The sequence below is a fragment of the Haematobia irritans genome, chromosome 5 (genome assembly GCF_050003625.1).
Source record: "Haematobia irritans isolate KBUSLIRL chromosome 5, ASM5000362v1, whole genome shotgun sequence".
Taxonomy (NCBI): Eukaryota; Metazoa; Arthropoda; class Insecta; order Diptera; family Muscidae; genus Haematobia; species Haematobia irritans.
Window position 1 is genome coordinate 10349402 of NC_134401.1, and position 26763 is coordinate 10376164.

A 26763-nucleotide genomic window follows, 5' to 3' on the forward strand; every position below is an offset into this window, starting at 1 on the left:
TTTGACAAAATTTTCTATAGAAACAAAATTTTGATAAAATTTTCTGGGTCATCCCATAGCTTCTACGTCGTCCTTCCGAACGTTGCATTAGTCCACATCGCCTTGAAGCAATCAAAAATTTCAACAGTTAAAACTAGAAGTGCCCATATGTAATGGGTACCTTTAGTTAATGTGGTATCACAATGGACTGAATAGTCTAAGTGAGCCTGAATCTTAACCGCGCTGCCACTTTAACCTAATCGAACCTATATGTCTCCAATGCCCATTTATCCAACCCTGTCCGCATTGCCTCCTAAAATTTTCAATAGAAATAAAAGTTTGACAAAATTTCTATAGAAATAAAATTTTGACAAAATTTTCTATAAAGTTTTCATAAAAATTTTCTATAGAAATTAAATTTCGATAAAAAATTTTATAGAAATAAAATTTTGAGAAAATTTTCTATAGAAATAAAATTAAAAAAAAGAACTTTTTATTGAAATAAAATGTTGAGAAAATTGTTTATAGAAAAAATGACAAAATTCTCTATAGAAAAATTTCTGACATAATTTTTGTCTAGAAATGAAATTTTGACAAAATTTTCTATAGAAATAAAATTTTTACAAAATTTTTATTTTATTTTTATTCTATTGAAATAAACTTTCGACAAAATTTCAACAGGAATAAAATTTTGAGAAAATTTTCCATAGAAATAAAATTTTGACCAAATTTTCTAAAGGGTGATTTGTTAAGAGCTTGATAACTTTTTAAAAAAAAAAAACGCATAAAATTTGCAAAATCTCATCGGTTCTTTATTTGAAACGTTAGATTGGTCCATGACATTTACTTTTTGAAGATAATTTCATTTAAATGTTGACCGCGGCTGCGTCTTAGGTGGTCCATTCGGAAAGTCCAATTTTGGGCAACTTTTTCGAGCATTTCGGCCGGAATAGCCCGAATTTCTTCGGAAATGTTGTCTTCCAAAGCTGGAATAGTTGCTGGCTTATTTCTGTAGACTTTAGACTTGACGTAGCCCCACAAAAAATAGTCTAAAGGCGTCAAATCGCATGATCTTGGTGGCCAACTTACCGGTCCATTTCTTGAGATGAATTGTTCTCCGAAGTTTTCCCTCAAAATGGCCATAGAATCGCGAGCTGTGTGGCATGTAGCGCCATCTTGTTGAAACCACATGTCAACCAAGTTCAGTTCTTCCATTTTTGGCAACAAAAAGTTTGTTAGCATCGAACGATAGCGATCGCCATTCACCGTAACGTTGCGTCCAACAGCATCTTTGAAAAAATACGGTCCAATGATTCCACCAGCGTACAAACCACACCAAACAGTGCATTTTTCGGGATGCATGGGCAGTTCTTGAACGGCTTCTGGTTGCTCTTCACTCCAAATGCGGCAATTTTGCTTATTTACGTAGCCATTCAACCAGAAATGAGCCTCATCGCTGAACAAAATTTGTCGATAAAAAAGCGGATTTTCTGCCAACTTTTCTAGGGCCCATTCACTGAAAATTCGACGTTGTGGCTCGTTAGTAAGTCTATTCATGATGAAATGTCAAAGCATACTGAGCATCTTTCTCTTTGACACCATGTCTGAAATCCCACGTGATCTGTCAAATACTAATGCATGAAAATCCTAACCTCAAAAGAATCACCCTTTATAGAAATAAAATTTTGACCAAATTTTCTATAGAAACAAAATTTTCATAAAATTTTTCTATAGAAATGAAATTTTGACTAAATTTTCTCAAAAAATAAAATTTTGAGAAATTTTTTTATAGAACTAAAATTTTTACATAATTTTTTATAAAAACTAAAATTTTGAAAAAAAAAATTTTCTTGTCTAACTCACCCCATATTTTCTTCGTCGTCATTGCGACCATTGCATTAGCCTACATCGCTTTATGTGTCTCCAATGCCCATTTATCCAACTCTGCCCGCATTGCTTTCTAGCTTTTATCGCCAGTTCATTACCTTTACGTTTCCTCTTAGTACATTTTCGTTTCCGGTACCACGATTGCCCAGTTGGTAGAATAAAGCAAATAGAAATAAAATTTTGATAAAATGTTCTATAGAAATAAAATTTTGATAAAATTTTCTAAAGAAATTAAGTTTTTGACAAAATTTTAGAAATAAAAGATTTGAGAAGATTTTCTATAGAAATAAAATATTGAAAAAAATTTTCTATAGGAACAAAATTTTGATAAAATTTTCTGGGTCGTCCCATAATTTCTACGTCGTCGTTCCTACAGTTGCATTAGTCCACATCGCTTTATGTGTCTCCAATGCCCATTTATCCAACTCTGTCCGCAATGCCTCCTAGCTTTTATCGCCAGTTCATTACATTTACGTTTCCTCTTATTACATTTACGTTTCCGGTACCACGGTTGCCACAGTTGGTAGAATTCTGCAAAAAATGGTAGATTTTTTAGAGGTTGGTAGGTTTGTAGAATTCTTACGTTTTTGTAGATTTTCTATAATATTCCTCTACAACTATGAGGTAGTTCACAAATTTTCTATAGAAATAAAATTTTGACAAAATTTTCTATAGAAATAAAATTTTGACAAAATTTTCTATAGAAATAATATTTTGACAAAATTTTCTATAGAAATGAAATTTTGACAAAATTTTCTATCGCAATAAAATTTTGACAACATTATCTATAGAAATTAAATTTTGACAAAATTTTATATAGAAATACAATTTTGACAAAACTTTCTATAGTAATGAAATTTTGACAAAATTTTATATAGAAATAACATTTTGACAAAAGTTTTTATAGAAATAAAATTTTGACAAAATTTTCTTTGGAAATAAAATTTTGACAAAATTTTCTATAGAAATAAAATTTTGACAAAATTTTCTATAGAAATAAAGTTTTGACAAAATTGTACATAACAATAAAATTAAAAAAAAATAAAATTTTGACAAAATTTTCCATATTAATAAAATTTTGACAAAATTTTCCATATTAACAAAATTTTGACAAAATTTTCTATAGAAATAAAATTTTGACAAAAATTCTTATATAAATAAAAGTTTGACGAAATTTCTATAGAAATAACATTTTGAGAAAATTTTCTAAAGAAATAAAATTAAAAAAAAAACTTTTTATTGAAATAAAATGTTGAGAAAATTGTTTATAGAAAAATATGACAAAATTCTTTGTAGAAAAAAAAAATTGACAAAATTCTCTATTGAAAAATTTCTGACAGAATTTTCTATAGAAATGAAAATTTTCTATAGAAATAAAATTTTTACAAAAATTCTATTGAAATAAACTTTTGACAAAATTTTCTATAAAATTTTCATAAAAATTTTCTATAGAAGTAAAAGTTCGAAGTAAAATTTTGAGAAAATTTTTTATAAAAATAAAATTCTGACCAAATTTTCTATAAAAAAATAAAATTTTAAGAAAATTTTCTATAGAAATAAAATTTTGAGAAAATTTTAAACAGAAAAAAAATTTTTTGAGAAAAATTTCAACAGAAAAAAAATTTTTTGAGAAAAATTTCAACAGGAATAAAATTTTGAGAAAATTTTCTATAGAAATAAAATTTTGACAAATTTTTCAATAGAAAAAAAAATTGTTTAAAATTATTTTTTATAAAAAAACAATTGACAAAAATTTATTTTGAAATAGAATTTTGCAATAAAAGATTTTTTTTAATTGCCCTTTGGAACTCTGTGAAAATGTTCACTTTTTGTGGCCTCGTGTTATTTTCTAGCCAATTAACACATTGCACTTATACCTGCAGTATTGTATCCGGTAATTAGAGTAGGATCTCAGCATCTGAGTCTTCCATATATAAGTCCGTCCTCTCAATCATCGATCAATCGGTGTAGCAATTGTTGCCCTCTGGTATCTGTTCTGGGGACCCATTCTCCATTATTCGTAGTCTACTACTAGTACAGATCGTAACCCATTGCATATCTTAAACAAATACAAAAAATTTCATCGAATGAAAATTGATAGCAGAAACTGAATCTAGAAATATAAGACCAGTAGCACTAAAAAAATGGTATAAGGGCCAATATAATAGTCTGAGGGTCAATATGATTAGTATATAACCTCTCAGCAAAAAATTGGAAGTTCTTCTAAAGGCACAACTTTAAAAGCACGTCCAAAAATGGCCTCCCAAAGATGTTCTTTATTTTAACAGCAGAGAAAGTTCAATTGAGTCAATTTTTTTATAACTCACTTTTTTCATATTTTAAATAGGAAATTTAATTTTTTTCAAATCTGTTAAAAAGAGATTAAAAATTAATAAAACGATTTAATTAAAAATGGAATATTGCGAATTTTTGAAAATGATGCGAATTAATAAAATGAATTAATTAAAAATGGAATATTGCGAATTTTTGAAAATATTTGATGTTAAACATTCAAGACACTCGTTATAATACATTAAAAATCATAAAAAAATTTCAAAATTTATTTATTTTTCAAAATATCACAAAATTTCTTAATTCTCCTCCAAAACACTGAATTGGGATCACACTTTAAGAAGTGATTCAAATTCAGATCAACGGCTGTTGAAATGGTGGACATCCGTCCTATGACAAGCCCATGTTAAATTCATAAATTCTACGCTAATTTTGCACAATTTCCGGATCCAAAAAGAACATTTTTACTACTTTTCGGCGAGGTTTTTATGCTGGGCTTTGAAATAAAATATGATGAATAAAAACCTGTATTTTACAAAAACAAAAAAAAAACATATTTTACTATTATTGGCCTTAGATTTTTAAAGTTTTTTATTTTCATTTATCTTTCTGATATTTATCCTTTAAATCTTCTTCACACTTTACTAACCTACATATACTCTGTTTTCCAGTTTGTATGTACACAATTGACTTAACCAAATCCTCATCTCCTTGAAACTGAATGACTTGAGCCTTTTTTAATCGCCTCACTTCACGCCACAAAAGTGATATTATGTTGTTCATGGGAAACAAAAAACCAAGGAGATGAAAAAAAAACGCCTCCTTACAAATTATTCATAAGGATTTTTTTTGTATTCTTTCTATCTCTCTCACACACAGTAAAGATTCAACTCATTTTTTACTCAAGCTGTAAAAAATGGCAAACAAAAAACATCTTCAGAGAAGTATATGTGTGTATGTGTAAGCGAGAGACTATCTAGGCAAATCTTAAGAGATATGAGAATATCTCTCTCTGTGTGTGCGTGTGAATATTTTTCTTTGAATCATTGCTTTGTTGTTGTTGTTTTTTATCCCAACAAAGATGTGGAACATTGCCTATGAATTCGAGAATGAATGTCTGCTTGATTAGGCACTTAATGTAGCGCAACTGTTTGCCTACTTTTGGAGGTAGGGTTTGTTTTCGTTTCATAGAAATGGAGACTGTTAATGTAGTCTTTTTGGAGTGTAAGCGTTTTTGCATAGCTGTGTCAAGTCACCATGGAATGTACGATGCCCTTGACTTCATTTTTCATAAGAATATGAAAAAAAAAAAACAAAAAGAAGTAAAGAGAAAAACACATAAACGATGGTAAAGCCCTTTGGGAAGATGAAAGTATAGACCGAAATCGTGTACATAAAAACTCACACAGAATGATATGCCACACTGAATGACATGAATATGAAGTCGTTGGTTGTTTTTTCTAAAGCAAAAAAAAAAACACCAAATTTACTTTCTATATGGCTTACCTGATGCTCCATTCAGTCATTTATTTGGCCATTTGGTTTATACCTTTATATTTAAGATAGTTTTGGGAAATTTTTTGTTTGTCTTGTTTTTCTTACGGTTTTGTAATTTCGTTTTATTTTTCTCATTCTCTCTCTCTCTTTCTAGAGTTGGCAAAAAGTTGACATTAATACGGCCATGTTTCCGCCGGATATAACACCTTTAATACTGGCCGCACATAAAAACAATTTTGAAATTCTGAAAATCCTTTTGGACAGAGGTGCTGCTGTTCCAGTACCCCATGACATCAGGTAAGTTTTAAGTTTTTTTTGCAACTTTTTTTTCACAAAGATACAGAAATAATTCTACCGGTTGCTCTAAGAAAAAACAATCTTAGAAATGCATTAGATTTGTAATGCTAGAAAAATCTATGTCACATGCGTACTCTTTTTAAAACCTCCTCTAACATCTTTTGAGTGTGTGAAAAATAAATTCTATTCAAAAGGACATGAGAAAAAATTTCTAAATGTTTTGCTTTTCAAAAGTGCTTTCAATGTAGGGTAATCTGACACCGATGAACTTTGGAGCAAAAAAACAACAACAAAAAACACATTAAGAGAAAAAGTTTTATATATTTTTAAAGGATATTTGATGTTGGAATTTGTGTCTGTTTGTGAAGAGGGTCACCATCACAGGTGTATGGAGCTAATTGTTCTGTCTACATGCTAAGCCCTAGTCCTCCTTTGGTTGAAGGAGGTCAAAGGAATTTGAGAAGATTAACCTTAAAACTTGGAAGCAAACTAGATTCTATATAGTGTTTATTTAAAAACATGATAATTTTCTATAGAATGATATTCGAGTATGTGCAAAAAAAAGGAAGAAAGACTTGGTTAAATTTTATTATATTCAATTCATGAAAATCGATTTATTTCGATAAAATCGAAAGAAACAGTCGAACAGTCGGTATCGCAATTCAGTTTATATCAAGTGGTTAAGAATCAATTCCACTTGATATCTTTGAAAGTTTTAGATTAGCTTTAGGAGGGGAAATGGGTAATGCGAAAATAGTAAAAACAAGTAAGGAAAGTATAAAGTCTGGCGGAACCGACTATATTAAACCCTTCAACACTTTATAGATCTACATTTTCGATACCATCTCAAATTTGTTGGGGCCATATATAAAATATTTATATTCCCATAGATTTATATTCAAATCTGTACCGATTGGGACATTACTTTTTACACGTCCGCTAAATCTCTAGTCTTAAATTTAAAATCAGCGGAGCACAATGTCTATACAAAATATGAGAAACATTTAAATTTAAAGCAATTTCTATACAATTTCACAAAAGTACATTTATGATTTATTCGTCGATAGATATGTATAAGAGGTATAAGAAAATTTGAGGTACAGGAAATTTGGCTAGATCGACTCCGGGACCCACCTTGAGCATTATTGCCAAAGACCCCATGTGATTGTATCGTGTTGCATACATATGCACAAAATAATACCCTGTTCCATAATGTGGCGTAGAGTATAACAAGTATATACGGCCGTAAGTTCGGCTAGGCCGAATCTTATGTATCCTAAACCATGAAGTGCGTAGAAACTTCTACGAAGGACTGTCATCCACAATCGAATTACTTGGGTTGTGGTATCTTAAAACTTCTTACCATCGTTTCCTAAACTGTGAGTTAGTCCATATGTGGTATACATTAGACAAAAAAGTTATATATAGGTAAGTCTACAAATAATTACGAATCGACATGGACTTTTGCATGGTACGTAGAGAGTCAGAATTGAAATATGGGGGTCGCTTATATCGGGGCTATATAGAATTATGAACTTGATATGGACCAATTTTTGTGTGATTGGGGATCGATTTATCTGAGGGCTATATATAACTATAGACCTATATGGACCTAGTTAGGCATGGTTGTTAACGGCCATATACTAGCACAATGTACCAAATTTCAACTGACTCGGATGAAATTTGCTCCTTCAAGAGGCTCCAAAACCAAATCTCGGGATCGGTTTATATGGGGGCTATATATGATTATGGACTGATATGGACAACTTTTGGCGTGGTTGTTAAATATCATATACTACTACCACGTACCAAATTTCAACCAAATGGGATGAAATTTGCTTCTCCAAAAGGCACCAGAGATCAAATCTGGGGATCGGTTTATATGGGGCTATATATAATTATGGACTGATATGAACCAATTCCTGCATAGTTTTTGGATACCATATACTAACACCATGTACCAAATTTCAGCCCGATCGGATGAAATTTGCTTCTCTTAGAGCAATCGCAAGCCAAATTTGGGGGTCCGTTTATATGGGGTCTATACGTAAAAGTGGATTGATATGGCCATTTACAATACCGTCCGACCTACATCAATAACAACTACTGGTGCCAAGTTTCAAGTCGATAGCTTGTTTCGTTCGGATGTTAGCGTGATTTCACCAGACGGACGGACATGCTCAGATCGACTCAGAATTTCACCACGACCCAGAACATATATACTTTATGGGGTCTTAGAGCAGTATTTCGATGTGTTATAAACGGAATGACAAAGTTAATATACCCCCATCCTATGTTGGAGGGTATAAAAACGTTGACTTAACACTAATTTCCACGGTGTCGTATAAAAAATATTAATTATCTATAATACTCATTCGCAACCGGGGTTGCCACTCGAACCAAAAATAATCTACCAAAATTAAGAGAAAATTTTAAGAAAAACTACCAAACAAACAAAAAATTCCAAAATTTTATTTCTATAAAAAATTTTGTCAAAATTTCATTTCTATAGAAAATTTTGTCAAAATTTTATTTCTATAGAAAATTTTCTCAAAATTTTATTTCTATAGAGAAATTTGTCAAAATTTTATTTCTATAGAAAATTTTGTCTAAATTTTATTCCTATAGAAAATGTTGTTAAAATTCTATTTTTTTTTTGTCAACAGCTTATTTCTATGGAAAATTTTTTCAACATTTTATTTCTACAGAAAATTTTGTCAAAATTTTATTTATATAGAAAATTTTGTCAAAATTTTATTTATATAAAAAATTTTATCAAAATTATATAGAAAATTTTGTCAAAATTTCATTTCTATGGAAAACTTTGTCAAAATTTTATTTATATAAAAAATTTTACCAAAATTTTATTTCTGTAGAAAATTTAGTCAAAATTTTATTTCTATAGAGAATTTTGTCAAAATTTCATTTCTATAGAAAATTTTGTCAAAATTTTATTTCTATAGAAATATTTTTCAACATTTTATTTCTATAGAAAATTTTGTCAAAATTTTATTTATATAAAAAATTTTGCCAAAATTTTATTTATATAGAAAATTTTTTCAAAATTTTATTTATATAAAAAATTTTGTCAGAATTTTATTTATATAGAAAATTTGGTCAAAATTTCATTTCTATAGAAAATTTTGTAAAAATTTTATTTATATAGAACATTTTATCAAAATTTTATTTCTGTAGAAAATTTTGTCAAAATTTTATTTCTATAGAAAATTTTGTCAAAATGTCATTTCTATAGAAAATTTTGTCAAAATTTTATTTTTTTTGTCCAAATTTTATTTCTATGGAAAAATTTTTCAACATTTTATTTCTATAGAAAATTTTGTCAAAATTTAATTTCTATAGAAAATTTTGTCAAAATTTTATGTCTATAGAAAATTTTGTCAAAATTTTGTTTCTATAGACAATTTTGTCAAAATTTTATTTCTATAGACAATTTTGTCAAAATTTCATTTCTATAGAAAATTGTGTCAAAATTTTATTTCCATAGAAAAATTTGAAAAAATTTTATTTCTATAGAAAATTTTGACAAAATCTAATTTCTATAGAAAATGTTGTCAAAATTTTATTTCCATAGAAAATTTTGTAAACATTTTATTTCTATAGAAAATTTTGTCAAAATTTCATTTCTATAGAAAATGTTGTCAAAATTTTATTTATATAGAAAATTTTATCAAAATTTTATATCTGTAGAAAATTTTGTCAAAATTTTATTTCTATAGAAAATTTTGTCAAAATTTTATTTATATAGAAAATTTTATCAAAATTTTATTTTTTTTTTGTCAAAATTTTATTTCTATGGAAAGATTTTGTCAAAATTTTATTTATATAGAAAATTTTATCAAAATTTTATTTCTGTAGAAAATTTTGTCAAAAGTTTATTTCTATAGAAAATTTTTTAAAAATTTCATTTCTATAGAAAATTTTGTCAAAATTTTATTTATATAGAATATTTTATCAAAACTTTATTTATATAGAAAATTTTGTGAAAGTTTTATTTGTATGAAAAATGTTGTCAAACTTTTATTTCTATAAAAAATTTGGCAAAATTTTATTTATATAGAAAATTTTGTCAAAATTTTATTTCTATAGAAAATTTTGTCAAAATTTTCCTGCTATAGAATATTTTGTCAAAATTTCATCATCCGCCAATTTTTGTAGAATTCTACCAACTGTGGCAGCCATGTACCGGGGACATAAATTTACGATGAATACTTATGTTAATGCATCATGCAAAAGTATGAAAATAACAATTGACTACTTTCGCATGATCACGATTGTTTTTTTTTTTGATATTTCAGAAAGAGCAGATTCCATTCTAGAGTCCAAAGATTCTAGTCAATTGGGTTAAGTTCAAATTCCAACACCAAATTTTTTTCTGGCCCCAACTTTTTTTTGGAAATTAAAAAAGTCGAAAGGTCGATTATGGAAATGACCTTTTCGGAATTGTTTAGTATTCGGTGCTTTGCTTAAATCAGAATAAATCTTATAGGTACACAGATGTATTTCTAAAATGTGTAGAATTTTGTAGAATATGCTTTTAAGAAAAGTTAAGAAAAGAAAACAAGTATAGGCCGAATTTTCGGATGTATTTGCTGGGTTTCGTTTTATTTGATTTAAATATTTCTCTCCATTTTCAGATGCGGTTGTGAAGAATGCGTACGCTTGACTTCTGAAGATTCTCTAAGACATTCCCTAGCCCGTGTTAATATCTATCGGGCTCTTTCAAGTCCTTCCCTGATATGTTTGACTTCACATGATCCAATATTAACGGCATTCCAGCTGTCATGGGAATTAAGAAATTTGGCATTTACAGAACAGGTATAAAAAAAATTAAAATTAAAAAATTAAAAACAAAAAAAAAATATTTTTAACCAAATAGCAAAGAATTTTTCAAGCTAATTTGTTTTCTTTCTTATTCTTTCTTAATTAGGAATCTAAAGCTGAATATGTTGAATTGAGACGTCAATGTCAAAATTTTGCTGTTAGCCTTTTGGATCAAACACGAACTTCCAGTGAACTGGCTATCATTTTAAATTATGATCCGGAAATGTCAACTTATCAACCAGGAGATAGAATGTCCTTGAATCGTTTAACTGAGGCTGTGTACTACAAACAAAAAAGGGTGAGTTGAAAAACGTAAAAAAAAAATATTAAAGCCTGAAACAAAATGTTTTTCTTTGTTTACACAGTTTGTTTCCCATTCCAATATTCAACAACTTCTTTCGGCCATTTGGTATGAAGGTCTTCCCGGTTTCCGTCGCAAAACCATGATGGAGAAACTGTTATGCATTGTGCAAGTGGCTGTCCTATTCCCTGCCTATTGCATGGTCTACATGGTGGCTCCAAATTGTAACACTGGTCAATTGATGCGTAAACCATTTATGAAATTTCTGATTCATGCCTCGTCCTATCTATTCTTTTTGTGTAAGTCAAGAACAAAAAAATGTACAGAAAATCAATTTTAAATCCTAAATCCTTTGCTTTAATATTAGTTGGTTTTTTTTTGTAATTTCCCTCTTTTGATTGTGATAACAATAGGGATAATTGAATATCATTTATTCATCGTTTTAATGTCCCTGAATAGCTGGCTGATGACAGATATTCTTTTTTGCTTTGGTATAATTTTGTTTTCTATTTTTAATCTTATTTTCTAGAATTTAGCTTCATATCCATCACAGAGAATTTTTAATAAAAAAAAACAGAAAATCGCAAAAACCCTAAGGATTTTATATTCTTTAGAGTTCGTTTTTCCCATTTTCTACTCCATCATTATTCGTTAAAATCAACTTCCTTTCTTTTTCATATTTTGTGGGGAAGAGCAAGAATGAATGGTAACACAGACCTTTACGTTTTCCTATTTGCTTAAATGACATGATGACTCTACTGGTTGTAAGATGGGATAGCTTGGGATAGATGAGGAAGCGGGGCGGAAGTGGTGCAAGGGACCTGGTAACCAATGAAGGTCTTTAGTGTTGGAAATAGAGGAGAGACAGTTGCCTTTAAACCATTTGTGGACATTATCTAATCTCATAAAGCAACAACAACAGTGTAACGGTTAGTAGTTGTACCACAATAATGAGAACCAAACAAATGGTACAGTGGTTCGCAATGAATTTATGCTCGCAAAAAAAAAATTGACAAAAATTTATATAGAAATAAAACGTGGACAAAATTTTCCATAGAAATCAAATTTTGACAAAATTGTCTACAGAAATAAAATTTTGACAAATTTTTCTATAGAAATAAAATTTTGACAAAATTTTCTATAGAAATAAAATTTTAACATTTTCTAAAAAAAAAAATTTTTTGACAAACATTTTTTTTTAATAAAATTTTGCGAAAATTTTCTATAGAAGCCAGATGTTGACAAATGTTTATTTCTTTCTAAAGAAATAAAATGTTGACAATATTGTCTATAGAAATAAAATTGTGATAAAATTTTCTGTAAAAATGAAAATTTTCTATAGAAATAAAATTTTGACAAAATTTTCTTTGAAATAAAATTTTGCAAAAATTTTCTATAGAAATAAAATTTTGCAAAAATTTTCTGTAGAAATAAAATTTTGCCAAAATTTTCTTTTGAAACAAAATTTTGCGAAAATTTTTTATAGAAATAAAATTTGACAAAATTTTCTATAGAAATAAAATTTTGACAAAATTTTCTATAGAAATAAAATTTTGACAAAATTTTCTATAGAAATAAAATTTTCACAAAAGCTTTCTATAGAAATAACATTTTCACAAAATTTTCTATAGAAATAAATTTTTGAGAATGTTTTCTATTAAAATAAAATTTTAACAAAACTTTCTATAGAAATAAAAACTTTCTATAGGAATAAAATTTTCTATAGAAGCAAAATTTTGACGAAATTTTCTATATAAATAAAATTTTTACAAAATTTTCTCTAGAAAGAGAATTTTGACAAAATTCACCACAGAAATAAAATTTTGACAAAATCTTCTATATAAACAAAATTTTGAAACAATTTTCTTTTGAAATAAAATTTTGACAAAATTTTCTATTGAAAAAAAATTTTGAGAAATATTTCTATCGAAATAAAAGTTTGACAAAATTTTCTATTAAAATAAAATTTTCAGAAAATTTTCTTTTGAAATAAAATTTTGCGAAAATTTTCTGTAGAAGCAAGATGTTGACAAAAATTTCTATAGAAACAAACTTGTGACAACATTTTCTAAAAAAATAAAATTTAAACAAAATTGTCTTTTGAAATAAAATTTTGCGAACATTTTCTATAAAAGCAAGATGTTGACAAAATTTTCTATCGAAATAAAATTGTGATAAAATTTTCTATAAAAATAAAACTTTTCTATAAACATAAAAATTTGACAAAATGTTAAAAAAAATAAATTTTATGAAAAAAATTTCAATAGAAATAAGATTTTGACAAAATTTTCTATAAAAATAAAATTTCGCTAACTTTTTTTGATATTATTTTCTATAGAAAAAAAAAATTGGAGAAAATTTTTGTTAGAAATAAAATTTTGACAAAATTTACTATAGAAATAAAATGTTGACATATATAGAGATAACATTTTGACAAAATTTCCTTTTGAAATAAAATATTGCGAAACTTTTCTACAGAAGTAAGATGTTGATAAAATTTACTATAGGAATAAACTTGTGACAACATTTTTTAAAGCAATAAAATTGTGAGAAAATCTTCTATAGATATAAAATGTTGACATAATTTTGGCAAAATTTTCAATAGAAATAAAATTTTGTTAAATATTTCGATGGAAATAAAATTTTGACAAAATTTTCTATGGAAATAAAATTTTGACAAAATTTTCTACGGAAATAAAATTTTGACAAAATTTTCTACGGAAATAAAATTTTGACCAAATTTTCCACAGAGATAAATTTTTGACATAATTTTGCCAAAATTTTCAATAGAAATAAAATTTTATCAAATATTTCGATGGAAATAAAATTTTGACAAAATTTTCTATGGAAATAAAATTTTGACCAAATTTTCTACGGAAATAAAATTTTGACAAAATTTTCTATGGAAATAAAATTTTGACAAAATTTTCTACGGAAATGAAATTTTGACAAAATTTCAAAGAAATAAATTTTTGACAAAATATTCTCTAGAAATAAAATTTTGACAAAATTTTCTATAGAAATGAAATTTTCACAAACAGGGAATAGTCATCCGCATTAGAGATCAGATCGACATAAAGTAGTGTGAGGGACTGTATTAACTACGTAGAAGTTGAGTAGCAGATTGGAGCGGAACTAGTGCTGATGTTCGGGTTGAGTTAAGTGATTTGCGAAATTTTATAGTTGGATAAGATGCGCTTCTGTTGCGAAATTCCTAAAATCCCTTCCAATCTTGGCATCATGGTTTTCTGTATAGGCCGGTACTCTGTTCGGTTTTCGCGTTGAAACTCCATACAAAACCAAAAAATGCGAAAAATTTGCGAAATTTTTTCCATTTGCGATACTTTGTTTTTTCGTGTTGAAAAACTGACGTTTATAGCACGGCGCCATTTGCAATGTGAATTAAGAAATAATTTATTTATTAAAAACTATTTGTGCGGGTTTATAAATCAAACACGGACCATATTTTTGTTCCGAAACTATACAAACGATCAAAGGAATAGCAGATCAATTGCCCAAGGAAAAATAAAATGTTATTTTGTAAAAACAAGCAACAACCACCAACTTAATCCAATATCGCTCCCTATAAAATAGCGCTCCAAGCTACCTAAAAAAACGCCGCTTTCTATGTGCGAAATAATGGTTTCGATAAAAATTTTTCGCAAGAATGAACATAGTACCGGCCTTATCGCATCAACCTGATCAATTTTCCATATAGATGCTCTAGGGTGCTAAAATAGTTTGACAAGATATGAGTCAAAAATCTGTCTTAAATATTTGCAGAGGCCTACGGCATCTTCTCAATCAGGCATGTTGGCAATTCGACATTTCCAGAAATTGAAAATTCAAAAACTTAAAATTTCTCAATTATGAGTTGTAAATCCGACTTTTCCACATTTTCTGAATCTCGAAAGGTGGTAAAATCGTCATTTTGATTCTGATTGCTATGACCGCTTTTTAATTCGGGTGTTCCTTAATGAATACTTCTTCAATCTCTAAATTTAAAACAAATTCTGTTTATTTAGTACATTCTTAGAAAACTTGGATTTATATAAATTTCTTAAATCTGAACACTGTCCTCTCACAATAGCCCGCTGGAAGCAAATCTATAGAGAAGACTATTACGTTACCGGAAGTATGACGCTTACCGTTTTGGTGTTTTTTGTATTAACACTGGCACTCTCTTCTTTACAAGCTATCCTTTTACTGTCAGAAACAAACACACATACACAAACACATAGAAAATTGCATGTGACAAGCACTAAGCTATCACATAATACTAACGTTTAATGCTATGACCACTAACATCACCGCATAACAAGCCACATACATGCAAACGCAAACAATATCATAGACTGACTACTAATACAATAAACGTTGAAGCTATTGTCTTTAAAACATGAAGTGTGTTAAAGGGTATGAGTGAAGCGTGAGAAAGAGAGCTAGAGAGAGAGATGGAGAGTATTAGCGAAGAGATAAGATTGTATAACATATGTATGATTGTGTGTTGGTGGTTAACTTTAATAGAAACTTGAAATGTCCTTGTACTTGACCAGAAGCACAGCATGTTAACGAGTCACTTGTACTCACATACGAGGGTTGCCTTTTATATTTGGGAATTAGAACATGAGAACAAATTTTTATTTCAATAGAAAATTTTGTCAAAATTTTATTTCTATAGCAAATTTTGACAAAATTTTATTTCTATAGAAAATTTTGTCAAAATTTTATTTCTATAAAAAATTTTACTTCTTACTTCTATAGAAATTTTTTGCAATTTTTTTTTTATAGAAAATGTTGGCAAAATTTTACTTCTATAGAAATTTTTTGCAATTTTTTTTTATAGAAATTTTTGCTAAATTTTATTTTTATAGAAAATTTTGTCAACATTTTATTTCGATAGAAAAATTTGTCAAAATTTTATTTTTATAGAAAATTTTCTAAAAATGTTATTTTTATAGAAAATGTTGTCAAAACTTTTTTTCTATAGAAAATTTTCTCAAAATTTGCTTGCTATGGAAAATTTGTGCAAATTTTTTTTCTATTGAAAATTTTGTCAAAATTTGCTTGCTATGGAAAATTTGTGCAAAATTTTATTCCTACAAAAAATTTTGTCAAAATTTTATTTATATAGAAAAGTTTGCCAAAATTTTATATTTATAGAAAATTTTCTGAAATTTTCATTTCTATAGAAAATTTTGTCAAAATTTTATTTCTATAGAAAATTTTCTGAAAATTTCATTTCCATAGAAAATTTTCTGAAAATTTTATATCTACAGAAAATTTTGTCAAAATTTTATTTTTATAGAAAATTTTTGCAAAATTTTATTTCTACAGAAAATTTTTGCAAAATTTTATTTCTATAGAAAATTTGTGCAAAATTTTATTTTTATAGAAAATTTTGTCAACATTTTATTTCAATAGAAAAATTTGTAAAAATTTTATTTCTATAGAAAATTTTCTAAAAATGTTATTTTCTCAAAATTTTATTTCAATAGAAAGTTTTATCAAAAATTTATTTCTATAGAAAATTTTATGAAAACTTTATTTTTATAGAAAATGTTTTAAAAACTTTTTTCTATAGAAAATTTTCTCAAAATTTGCTTGCTATAGAAAATTTGTGCAAATTTTTTTTATTGAAAATTTTGTCAAAATTATTATAGTTCTATTGTTCAGAAAATTTTTGTAAAATTTTATTTCTATAGAAAATTTTGTCAAAATTTTATTCCTACAAAAATGTTGTCACCATTTTATTTCTATAGGAAATTTTGTCAACATTTTATTTATATAGAAAAGTTTGTCAAAATTTTATTTTTATAGAAAATTGTCTGAAAATTTAATTTCTATAAAAAATTTTCTGAAAATTTAATTTCTATAAAAAATTTTGTAAAAGTTTTATTTCTATAGAAAATTTTCTGAAAATGTTCTATAGGAAATTTTCTGAAAATTTCATTTCCATAGAAAATTTTCTGAAAATTTTACTTCTATAGAGATTTTTTTGCAAAATTTTACTTCTATAGAGATTTTTTGCAAAATTTTATTTCTACAGAAAATTTTGTCAAAATTTTATGTTTATAGAAAATGTTTGCAAAATTTTATTTCTATAGAAAATGTTTGCAAAATTTTATTTCTATAGAAAATTTTTGCAAAATTTTATTTTTATAGAAAATTTTGTCAAAATTTTATTTCTATCGAAAAATTTGTCAAAAATTTATTTCTATAAAAAATTTTCTCAAAATGTTGTTTTTATAGAAAATTTTCTCAAAATTTTATTTCAATAGAAAGTTTTATCAAAAATTTGTTTCTATAGAAAATTTTATAGAAGCGTTATTTTTATAGAAAATTTGTGAAAGCTTTTTTTCTATAGAAAATTTTGTAAAAAGTTTATTACTATTGAAAATTTTGTCAAAATTTGCTTGCTATGGAAAATTTGTGCAAAATTTTATTTTTCAGAAAATTTTTGTAAAATTTAATTTTTATAGAACATTTTGTCAAAATTTTATGGAAATTTTGTCAAAATTTTATTTCTGTAGAAAATTTTATCAAAATTTTATTTCTATAAAAAATTTTACTTTCTATAGAAAGTATTTCTCAAAATTTTATTTCTATAAAAAATTTTGACAAAATTTTGTCAAAATTTTATTTCTATACAAAATGTTATTCACATAGAAAATTTTTGCAAAATTTTATTTTTCAGAAAATTTTTGTAAAATTTAATTTTTATAGAAAATTTTGTCAGAATTTTATTTTTACAAAAAATGTCAAAATTTTATTTCTATAGGAAATTTTGTCAAAATTTTATTTCTGTAGAAAATTTTGTCAAAACTTTATTTCTATAAAAAATTTGGCAAAATTTTGTCAAAATTTTATTTCTATACAAAATGTTATTCATATAGAAAATTTTGACAAAATTTTCATTTGTATAGAAAATTGTGTCAAAAGCATATATCTATTGTTAGGGTTGCCCAAGCCCGCCAAATAAAAGGCATCCCTCGTATCAAATCTTCATCCTATACAAAGGTGACCTCAAAACCAACAAAGGAATATATTAATCCAAATACAAGAGTACACAGATAAATGTATGTAGCAAACACCTCCACACTTTTATGCAAAGAAGAGTCCACATATATGGGATTCTTAAAATCCCCTCAGAACATGGACAAGTCATGTTACATAAACTTGATGTTGATGCTGATGGTGTTCTCTCTATTCAGGCATTGATAGTTGTAGTCAACATTGTTTGTCCTCCAGATAGGAGTATTATTAGGAGACACGCACATAGGAAGGATATCACAAATACGATGTTATGACATCTTCATATTAAAATGTGGTCATTCCAACATAATGCTCATATATTTTTTTTGCTATGTTTAATATTAAATTTTATATCCTTTCTTTGGCTACTGGGAACCCCAATTCCCTTCTCCTGATCCTTGGCTCTCGTTTGTTTCTCTCTCATAATTGTCTGTGGATTTTTAATCATATATGTGGTGGTTTTTCTCATTTGTTGTGTTTTTTGTCTTTTATTTTATAATCAACAGTTATCCTTATACTGGTCTCTCAGCGGGCTGACGAGGATGTGATACGTATCCTGGGAACGGAAAGTATGAAACAACAATTGTTGGAGGATACTTTGCGTCAACGTGGCCGAGGACCCACAAAACTGGAATTGCTGGTTGTTTTATATTTATTCGGTTTTATGTGGGAAGAAGTCCAGGAAATTTTCACTGTGGGCATGAAAAACTATTTAAGGAATATGTGGAATTTCATAGATTTTCTAAGGAATAGTTTATATGTTAGTGTCATGTGTTTGAGGTGAGAAATTGAAGAAAAAACAAAAACACATAACGAAGATCAAACATTTTTGTTTTGTTTTATTTTCCTGCTTTCAGAACCCTGGCATATATCCAACAATCCCGTGAAATTGCCATGGATCCCAAAATGGCCTATGTTCCTCGTGAGAAATGGGATGATTTCGATCCTCAGTTAATTGCCGAAGGCTTGTTTGCTGCTGCCAATGTTTTCTCAGCCCTTAAATTGGTCCATATGTTCTCCATCAATCCCCATTTGGGTCCTTTGCAAATTTCTTTGGGCCGCATGGTCATCGACATTGTAAAATTCTTCTTTATCTATTCTTTGGTCTTGTTTGCCTTTGCCTGTGGTCTAAATCAATTGTTATGGTATTTTGCTGATTTGGAAAAAAGTAAATGTTATGTTCTACCCGGTGGTGAGGCAGATTGGGCTGGTCACTCGGATTCTTGTATGAAATGGCGAAGATTTGGCAAGTAAGTTTTTGTCTCGGGGAGTGGGAACAAAAGGGAGATGATTTGTGATAATTTTAAAATTAAGATGTCTTCATAAGACAGGGAAGGATTTTATACAGATAATTATCGAATGTAGTGAGAAAAAGTAGATACGGCCGTAAGTTCGGCCAGGAGGAATCTTTTGTAAAATTGCCAAAATTTTATTACTATAGAAAATTTTGTCAAAATTTTATTACTATAGAAAATTTTGTCAAAATTTTATTTCTATAGAAAATTTTGTCAACATTTAATTTCTATAGAAAATTTTGTTAAAATTTCATTTCTATAGAAAATTTAGTCAAAATTTTATTTCTATAGAAAATTTTGTTAAAATTTTATTATTATAAAAAGTTTGTCAAAACCTTATTTCTAAACAAATTTTGTCAAAATTTTATTTCTATAGGAAATTTTGTCAACATTTTATTTCTGTAGAAAATTTTGTTAAAATTTTATTTCTATAGAAAATTTTGTTAAATTTTTTTTACTATAGGAAATTTTATTTCTATAAAAATTTTGTCAAAATTTTATTATTATAGAAAATTTTGTCAAAATTTTATTTCTATAAAAAATTTTGGCAAAATTTTATTTCTATTGAAAATTTTGTCAAAATTTTATTTTTATAGAAAATTTTCTCAAAGTTTTATTTCTTTCGGAAATTTTGTCAAAATTTTATTTCTATAGGAAATTTTGTCAACATTTTATTTCTGTAGAAAATTTTGTTAAAATTTAATTTCTATAGAAACATTTTAACATTTTATTTCTATAGAAAATTTGGTCAAAATTTTATTCCTATAAAAATTTTGTCAAAACTTTATTTCTATAAAAGTTTTGTCAAAATTTTATTTCTATAAAAATTTTTGTCAACATTTTGTTTTTATAGAAAATTTTGTAAAAATTTTATTACTATAGAATTTTTTTTTAATTGTATTACTATAGAAAATTTTATTTCTATAAAAATTTTGTCAAAATTTTATTTCTATAGAAAATTTTGTAAAAATTTTATTTCTATGGAAAATTTTGCCAAATTTTATTTCTATTGAAAATTTTGTCTAAATTTTATTCCTATGGAAAATTTTTCAAAATTTTATTTCTATACAAATTTTTTTTTTAAATTTTATTTCTATAGAAAATTTTGTGAAAATATTATTTCTATAGAAAACTATCTTAAATTTAATTTCTGTAGAAAATTTGTATTTCTGTAGAAAAATTTTATTTCCGTAAAAAATGTCGTCAACATTTTATATAGAAAATTTTGTCAAAATTTCATTTCCATAGAAAATTTTTGCAAAACTTCATTTCTATAGGAAATTCTATCAAAACATTATTTCTGTAGAAAATTTTGTCAAAATTGTATTTCAGTAGAAAAATTTTGTCAAAATTTTATTTCTATAGAAAATTTTGTCAAAATTTCATTCCTGTAGAAAATTTTGTCAAAATTTTTTTCTATCGAAAATTTTGTCCAAATTTTATTTCTATAGAAAATTTTGTCAAAATTTTATTCCTATAGAAAATGTTGGCAAAATTTTATTTCTATAGAAAATGTTGTCAAAATTTTATTTGTATAGAAAATTCTATCAAAACTTTATGTCTATAGAAAATTGTCTCAAAATTGCATTTCTGTGAAAAATATTTTTCAAAAGTTTATTTCTATAAAAAATTTCGTCAAAATTTTATTTCTATAGAAAATTTTATTTCTATGGAAAATTTTGTCAAAATTTCATTTCTATAGAAAATTTTGTCCAAATTTTATTTCTATAGAAAATTTTGTCAACATTTTATTTCTATAGAAAACTTTGTCAAAATTTCATTTCTATAGAAAATTTTGTCAAAGTTTCATTTTTATAGACAATTTTCTCAAATTTTATTTCTGTAGAAAATTTTGTCAAAATTTTATTTCTATAGGAAATTTTGTCAACATTTTATTTCTATAGAAAATTTTGTTAAAATTTCATTTCTATAGAAAATTTTGTCAACATTTTATTTCTATAGAAAATTTTGTCAAAATTTTATTTCTACAAAAATTTTGTCAAAACTTTATTTCTATAAAAATTTTGTCAAAATTTTATTTCTATAAAAATTTTTGTGAAAATTTTATTTTTATAGAAAATTTTGTCAAAATTTCATTTCCATAGAAAATTTTGGCAAAATTTAATTTCTATGGGAAATTCTATCAAAACATTATTTCTGTAGAAAATTTTGTCAAAATTGTATTTCAGTAGAAAAATTTTGTCAAAATATTATTTCTATAGAAAATTTTGTCAAAATTTCATTCCTGTAGAAAATTTTGTCAAAATTTTTTTTCTATCGAAAATTTTGTCCAAATTTTATTTCTATAGAAAATTCTGTCAAAATTTTATTCCTATAGAAAATGTTGGCAAAATTTTATTTCTATAGAAAATGTTGTCAAAATTTTATTTGTATAGAAAATTCTATCAAAACTTTATTTCTATAGAAAATTGTCTCAAAATTGCATTTCTGTGAAAAATATTTTTCAAAAGTTTATTTCTATAAAAAATTTCGTCAAAATTTTATTTCTATAGAAAATTTTATTTCTATGGAAAATTTTGTCAACATTTCACTTCTATAGAAAATTTTGTCCAAATTTTATTTCTATAGAAAATTTTGTCTGAATTTTATTTCTATAGAAAATTTTGTCAACATTTTATTTCTATAGAAAACTTTGTCAAAATTTCATTTCTATAGAAAATTTTGTCAAAGTTTCATTTTTATAGACAATTTTCTCAAATTTTATTTCTGTAGAAAATTTTTTTGTGAAAATTTTATTTTTATAGAAAATTTTGTAAAAATTTTATTTCTATAGAAATTTTTTTTAAATTGCATTACTATAGAAAATTTTATTTCTATAAAAATGTTGTCAACATTTTATTTCTATAGAAAATTTTCTCAAAATTTTATATTTATAGAAAATTCTGTCAACGTTTTATTTCTATAGAAAATTTTCTCAAAATTTTATTTCTATAGAAAATTTTCTCAAAATTTTATTTCTATAGAAAATTTTCTCAAAATTTTATTTCTATAGAAAATTTTGGCAAAATTTTATTACTATAGAAAATTTTGTAAAAATTTTATTTCTGTAGACAATTTTTTTCAAAATTTTATTTATATTGACAATTTTGTCAAAAGTTTATGTCTATAGAAAATTTTGTTAAAATTTTATTTCTATAGGAAATTTTGTTAAAATTTTATATCTATAAAAATTTTTATGGAAGAACACCAAAAATATCAGAGGGATTGGTGTTTCGCAAAAATTTACTGTGATATATATAAATAAGAATGATATCTAAATCGTTTCGCAGAATTTCCAAAAGTCCTTGTTTTAAATTTGAATTATTTTCTGTGTATATTTTTCGGGTTTTCCAAAATCCTTGAACATTTTTTTTTCAACTGAATTAAATGACAAAATTGTTTCTCTCTGTTTTAATACAAATTGATGATGTAGCAAAACCCGAAACATAAAACCGAAAAAAACATAGAAATCTTCAAATTCATCATGTCTCTCAATGTGCTATGCTTTCGTTTTTATTTTACAGTCTTTTCGAATCTTCTCAGTCATTGTTTTGGGCCAGTTTTGGCATGGTGGGTCTGGATGACTTTGAGTTAACTGGCATTAAATCATATACACGTTTCTGGGGTCTACTCATGTTCGGCTCATACAGTGTCATCAATGTGATAGTGCTTTTGAATCTGCTAATCGCCATGATGTCCAATTCTTATGCCATGATTGATGTAAGTTTCGGCCCCTCCATCACAATGTGAAAGGGAGCTGAGTAGTAGCAGTAACAAAAAAAAAAAAAAAAAGAATAAAACAACAATACCAATCCTCTTGAAATGCTTTCGAAATACGAATGTGTGTGCACGGAGGAGAGGGTAAATGAAAATCTCCAAGGATATTTGAGAAGTTGTTAAGGACAACATAAACGAGCTGTAAATTTGGGCACGTGTATTTCAAGGGGATTCAAAGAATTTTACCAATTTACGATGGTCTTGTACTGAAGAGATCTGTAACTCTGAGTGGGTTTGTTTTTTTCGTGTTGTCTTTGTTTTACAGGAACATTCCGATACCGAGTGGAAATTTGCACGTACCAAGCTATGGATGAGCTATTTCGATGATAGCTCTACACTACCACCACCCTTTAATATCATGCCTTCAGTTAAGTGGATCATTAGGTTGTTTAGGAAATCCAGCAAGGAGATTGATCGCAAACAGTCTAAGGTATGATAACATCCACAAAATCTCTGCATTCACAAACCGTCTGCATACACACTTTGTAGTTGTGATTTCTATTGTAGTTATTTGAAAATAAAATTTATTTTATTTGTTTTTTTTTTTTTTGTATCCTAGAAACGTCATGCTAAGGAAGAAGTTAATGCCTATGACAATATAATGCGCTCGTTAGTCTGGCGTTATGTGGCTGCCCAGCATCGCAAATTCGAAGATAATCCAGTGACCGAAGATGACATCAATGAGGTGAAAAGTGAAATATCCACAATGCGTTATGAAATGCTGGAGATATTTGAGAATAGCGGCATGGATGTAACATCGGCAGCCAAAAAAGAGAAACGTAAGTGGGGGAAGGGAAAGGGTGAATACAAAGAAGTGTGTGTTTTAAATCAGATTATAAAATTAAAACAAAATAATAATTCAACAAAAACCAATTAAAATTGAAATTAATTTAAATTAAACTAAAAATATATATAAAATTAAAATTGTATTAAAACTAAATTAAAATAAATATTTAAATATTCAATATTCATTTTAAGTCAGATTATTTTAAATAAATTAAATTAAAATCAATTGTAAATGCAACTAGAAATGAAATTAAAATTTAGAATTAAATAAAGTAAAAGTAAATTAAAAAAGGTAAATCAAAATATCTAAAAATTAATTTCAAATTAAAACTAAAATCAAAATAATTCAATAAAACCATTTAAAATTTAAATCAATTTAAATTAAACTAGAATTAAATAAAATTAAAATTGTATTAAAACTAAATTAAAATAAATATTGAAATATTCAATATTCATTTTAAGTCAGATTATTTTAAATAAATTAAATTAAAATCAATTGCAAATGCAACTAGAATTGAAATTAAAATTTAGAATTAAATAAAGTAAAAGTAAATTAAAAAAATAAATCAAAATATCTAAAAATTAATTTAAAATTAAAACTAAAATCAAAAAAATATGAAGACTAAATTAAAATAAAACTTAATCTTAAAAATTTAAACAAACTTAAAATTAAATCAAAGGTAAAGTTGATTTAATTAAGTAATTTATTTAAAATTGAATTAAAATTTAAATTGAATTAAAACTAATAAATCGATTGAACTCAAAAAAATCAACATTAAATTAAAATTTAATAAGAAGAAATTAAATCAAAATAAACTAGTTAATTAGAACTGACGTAAAATAAAATTAAAACTAAATTTTAATTCAATAAAAAACAATTAGAATTAATTAAAATTAAATAAAATTAATATTATATTAAAATTAAATGAGAATAAATATTGAATTAAATTAAACCAATTAAAACCCCACAAATCAATTAAACTTAAATTGAAATTAAATCAATAGTAAATTTCAATTAAAATTAAATAAGAGGAAATTAAATCTCAATTATAATTCAATAAAATCCATTTAAAATTAAATTTAATTCAATTAGGCTAAAATTAATTTAAATAAACTTAAAATTATATTGAAATTAAATTAGAACTGAATTAAACTTAAAATAAATTAGAACTAAAAAATGCAATAAACTTAAATTAAAATTAAATCAGTAGTACATTTAAATTAAAACTAAATAAAAGGAAATTAAATTTAAATTACAACTGAAATAAAATAAAATTAAAACTAAAACTAAATTAAAATTCAATATAATCCAATTAAAATTAATTCAAATTAAACTAAAATTAAATAAAAAAATTAAGATTATATTGAAGTTCAATTTAAATACAACTAAAATTACAAAAATATTTAACGATAGAAATTAAATTAGAATTGAATTAAAGTTAAATTAGAAATAAACCATAACTCATTCAAAATTAAATTAAAATTTACATAAAGAAAATTATGTTTAAATTAAGTGAAATTAAATTTAAATTCAAATTGAATAAATAATTTCTTGTCTTTTTAACCTTGATGTCTTTTGATAATAATTTGATTTAGTTGTCTTAATATTTCGCAATTAAGCGAAAAATTAAGTTAAGTTAAAATGAAACTAAAATTAATTTAAAATTAAACCAAAGGAAATTTGTTTAAATTAAAATTAAAGTAAAAATTAATTAAAAATAAATAAAAATCAAATTAAATTGATATTAAATCAAAAGTAAATTAAAATTAGGAAAATATTACACTAAAATTACAAAAATTAAAAAATATTTTGCTTTTGTTCTATTGAAATTAAATTAGAATTGAACTTATTACTCATGAAATCATAACTCAATTAAAATTAATTTAAAGCATATTATAAAAAGATTAAATGAAATTAAATTCAAATTAAATTAATTTCTTGTTTTTCCAAGCTCGACGTTTTCTTTTTTGTTATCTTAATATTTTTATTTAGTTTTCCTAAATTAAATTAAAAATTAAACGAAGGTAAAAGGAAATTAGTTTAAATTAAAATCAAAATCAAGTTAAAACTAAAATAATTTAAAATTAAATATAATTACACAAAATAAAATTACAGTTAAAATAAAACTAAAACCAAAACGAAAGTATATAACAATTTAATCAAAATTCAATTCATTCCTGAATTTCATTGAGCTTAACATGGAATCGGGCAGCACTCAGTGATAAGAGAGAAGTTCACCACTGTGGTATCACAATGGACTGAATAGTCTAAGTGAGCCTGATACATCGGGCTGCCACATAACCTAACCTAACCTATTCCTGAATTTATTCAATTTATTCCCTTAATTCAATTTATTTCCTTAATTTAATTCTAATACAACTTTTATATAATTATAATAATAATCAAAATTATATAAAAGTTGTATTAGAATTAAATTAAGGAAATAAATTGAATTCGATTTTAATGAATTAAAATGCAATTAATACTCAATTAAAATAAAATAAAATAAAATAAAATAAAATAAAGTCTAATAAGGTTAAATTAAAATTTTAATTTTAATTAACTTGAAGTTGTGTTAAAAGTAAAATTAATACAATTAAATTAAAACTAAATTCAAGTTAAAATTATTTATAAATATATTAAAATGAAATTAAATTGAATTTAAAATTAAATTCAATCAAATGTACATTAATTTATATTAAAAATAATTTCACAAAAAATTGATGAACCTCAATGAGCAAGGCAGGATGGTCCTTAGTTACCCCCCGACTCCA

The 26763-nt window shown here is 25.4% G+C and overlaps 1 protein-coding gene across 3 annotated transcripts in view; it reads left to right on the forward strand.

Moving 5' to 3' along the window:
* trpl (transient receptor potential-like) overlaps window positions 1–26763 on the forward strand; it is a 70736-nt gene that overhangs the window by 42649 nt on the left and 1324 nt on the right. For all 3 annotated transcript variants that reach the window (XM_075309913.1, XM_075309914.1, XM_075309912.1), the window contains 9 exons: window positions 5810–5952; window positions 10608–10788; window positions 10901–11092; window positions 11160–11394; window positions 18637–18910; window positions 18988–19380; window positions 22950–23145; window positions 23468–23632; window positions 23762–23981. In XM_075309913.1, the coding sequence (XP_075166028.1) occupies window positions 5810–5952; window positions 10608–10788; window positions 10901–11092; window positions 11160–11394; window positions 18637–18910; window positions 18988–19380; window positions 22950–23145; window positions 23468–23632; window positions 23762–23981 (1999 nt within the window). The remainder of the gene's footprint in view (window positions 1–5809; window positions 5953–10607; window positions 10789–10900; window positions 11093–11159; window positions 11395–18636; window positions 18911–18987; window positions 19381–22949; window positions 23146–23467; window positions 23633–23761; window positions 23982–26763) is intronic.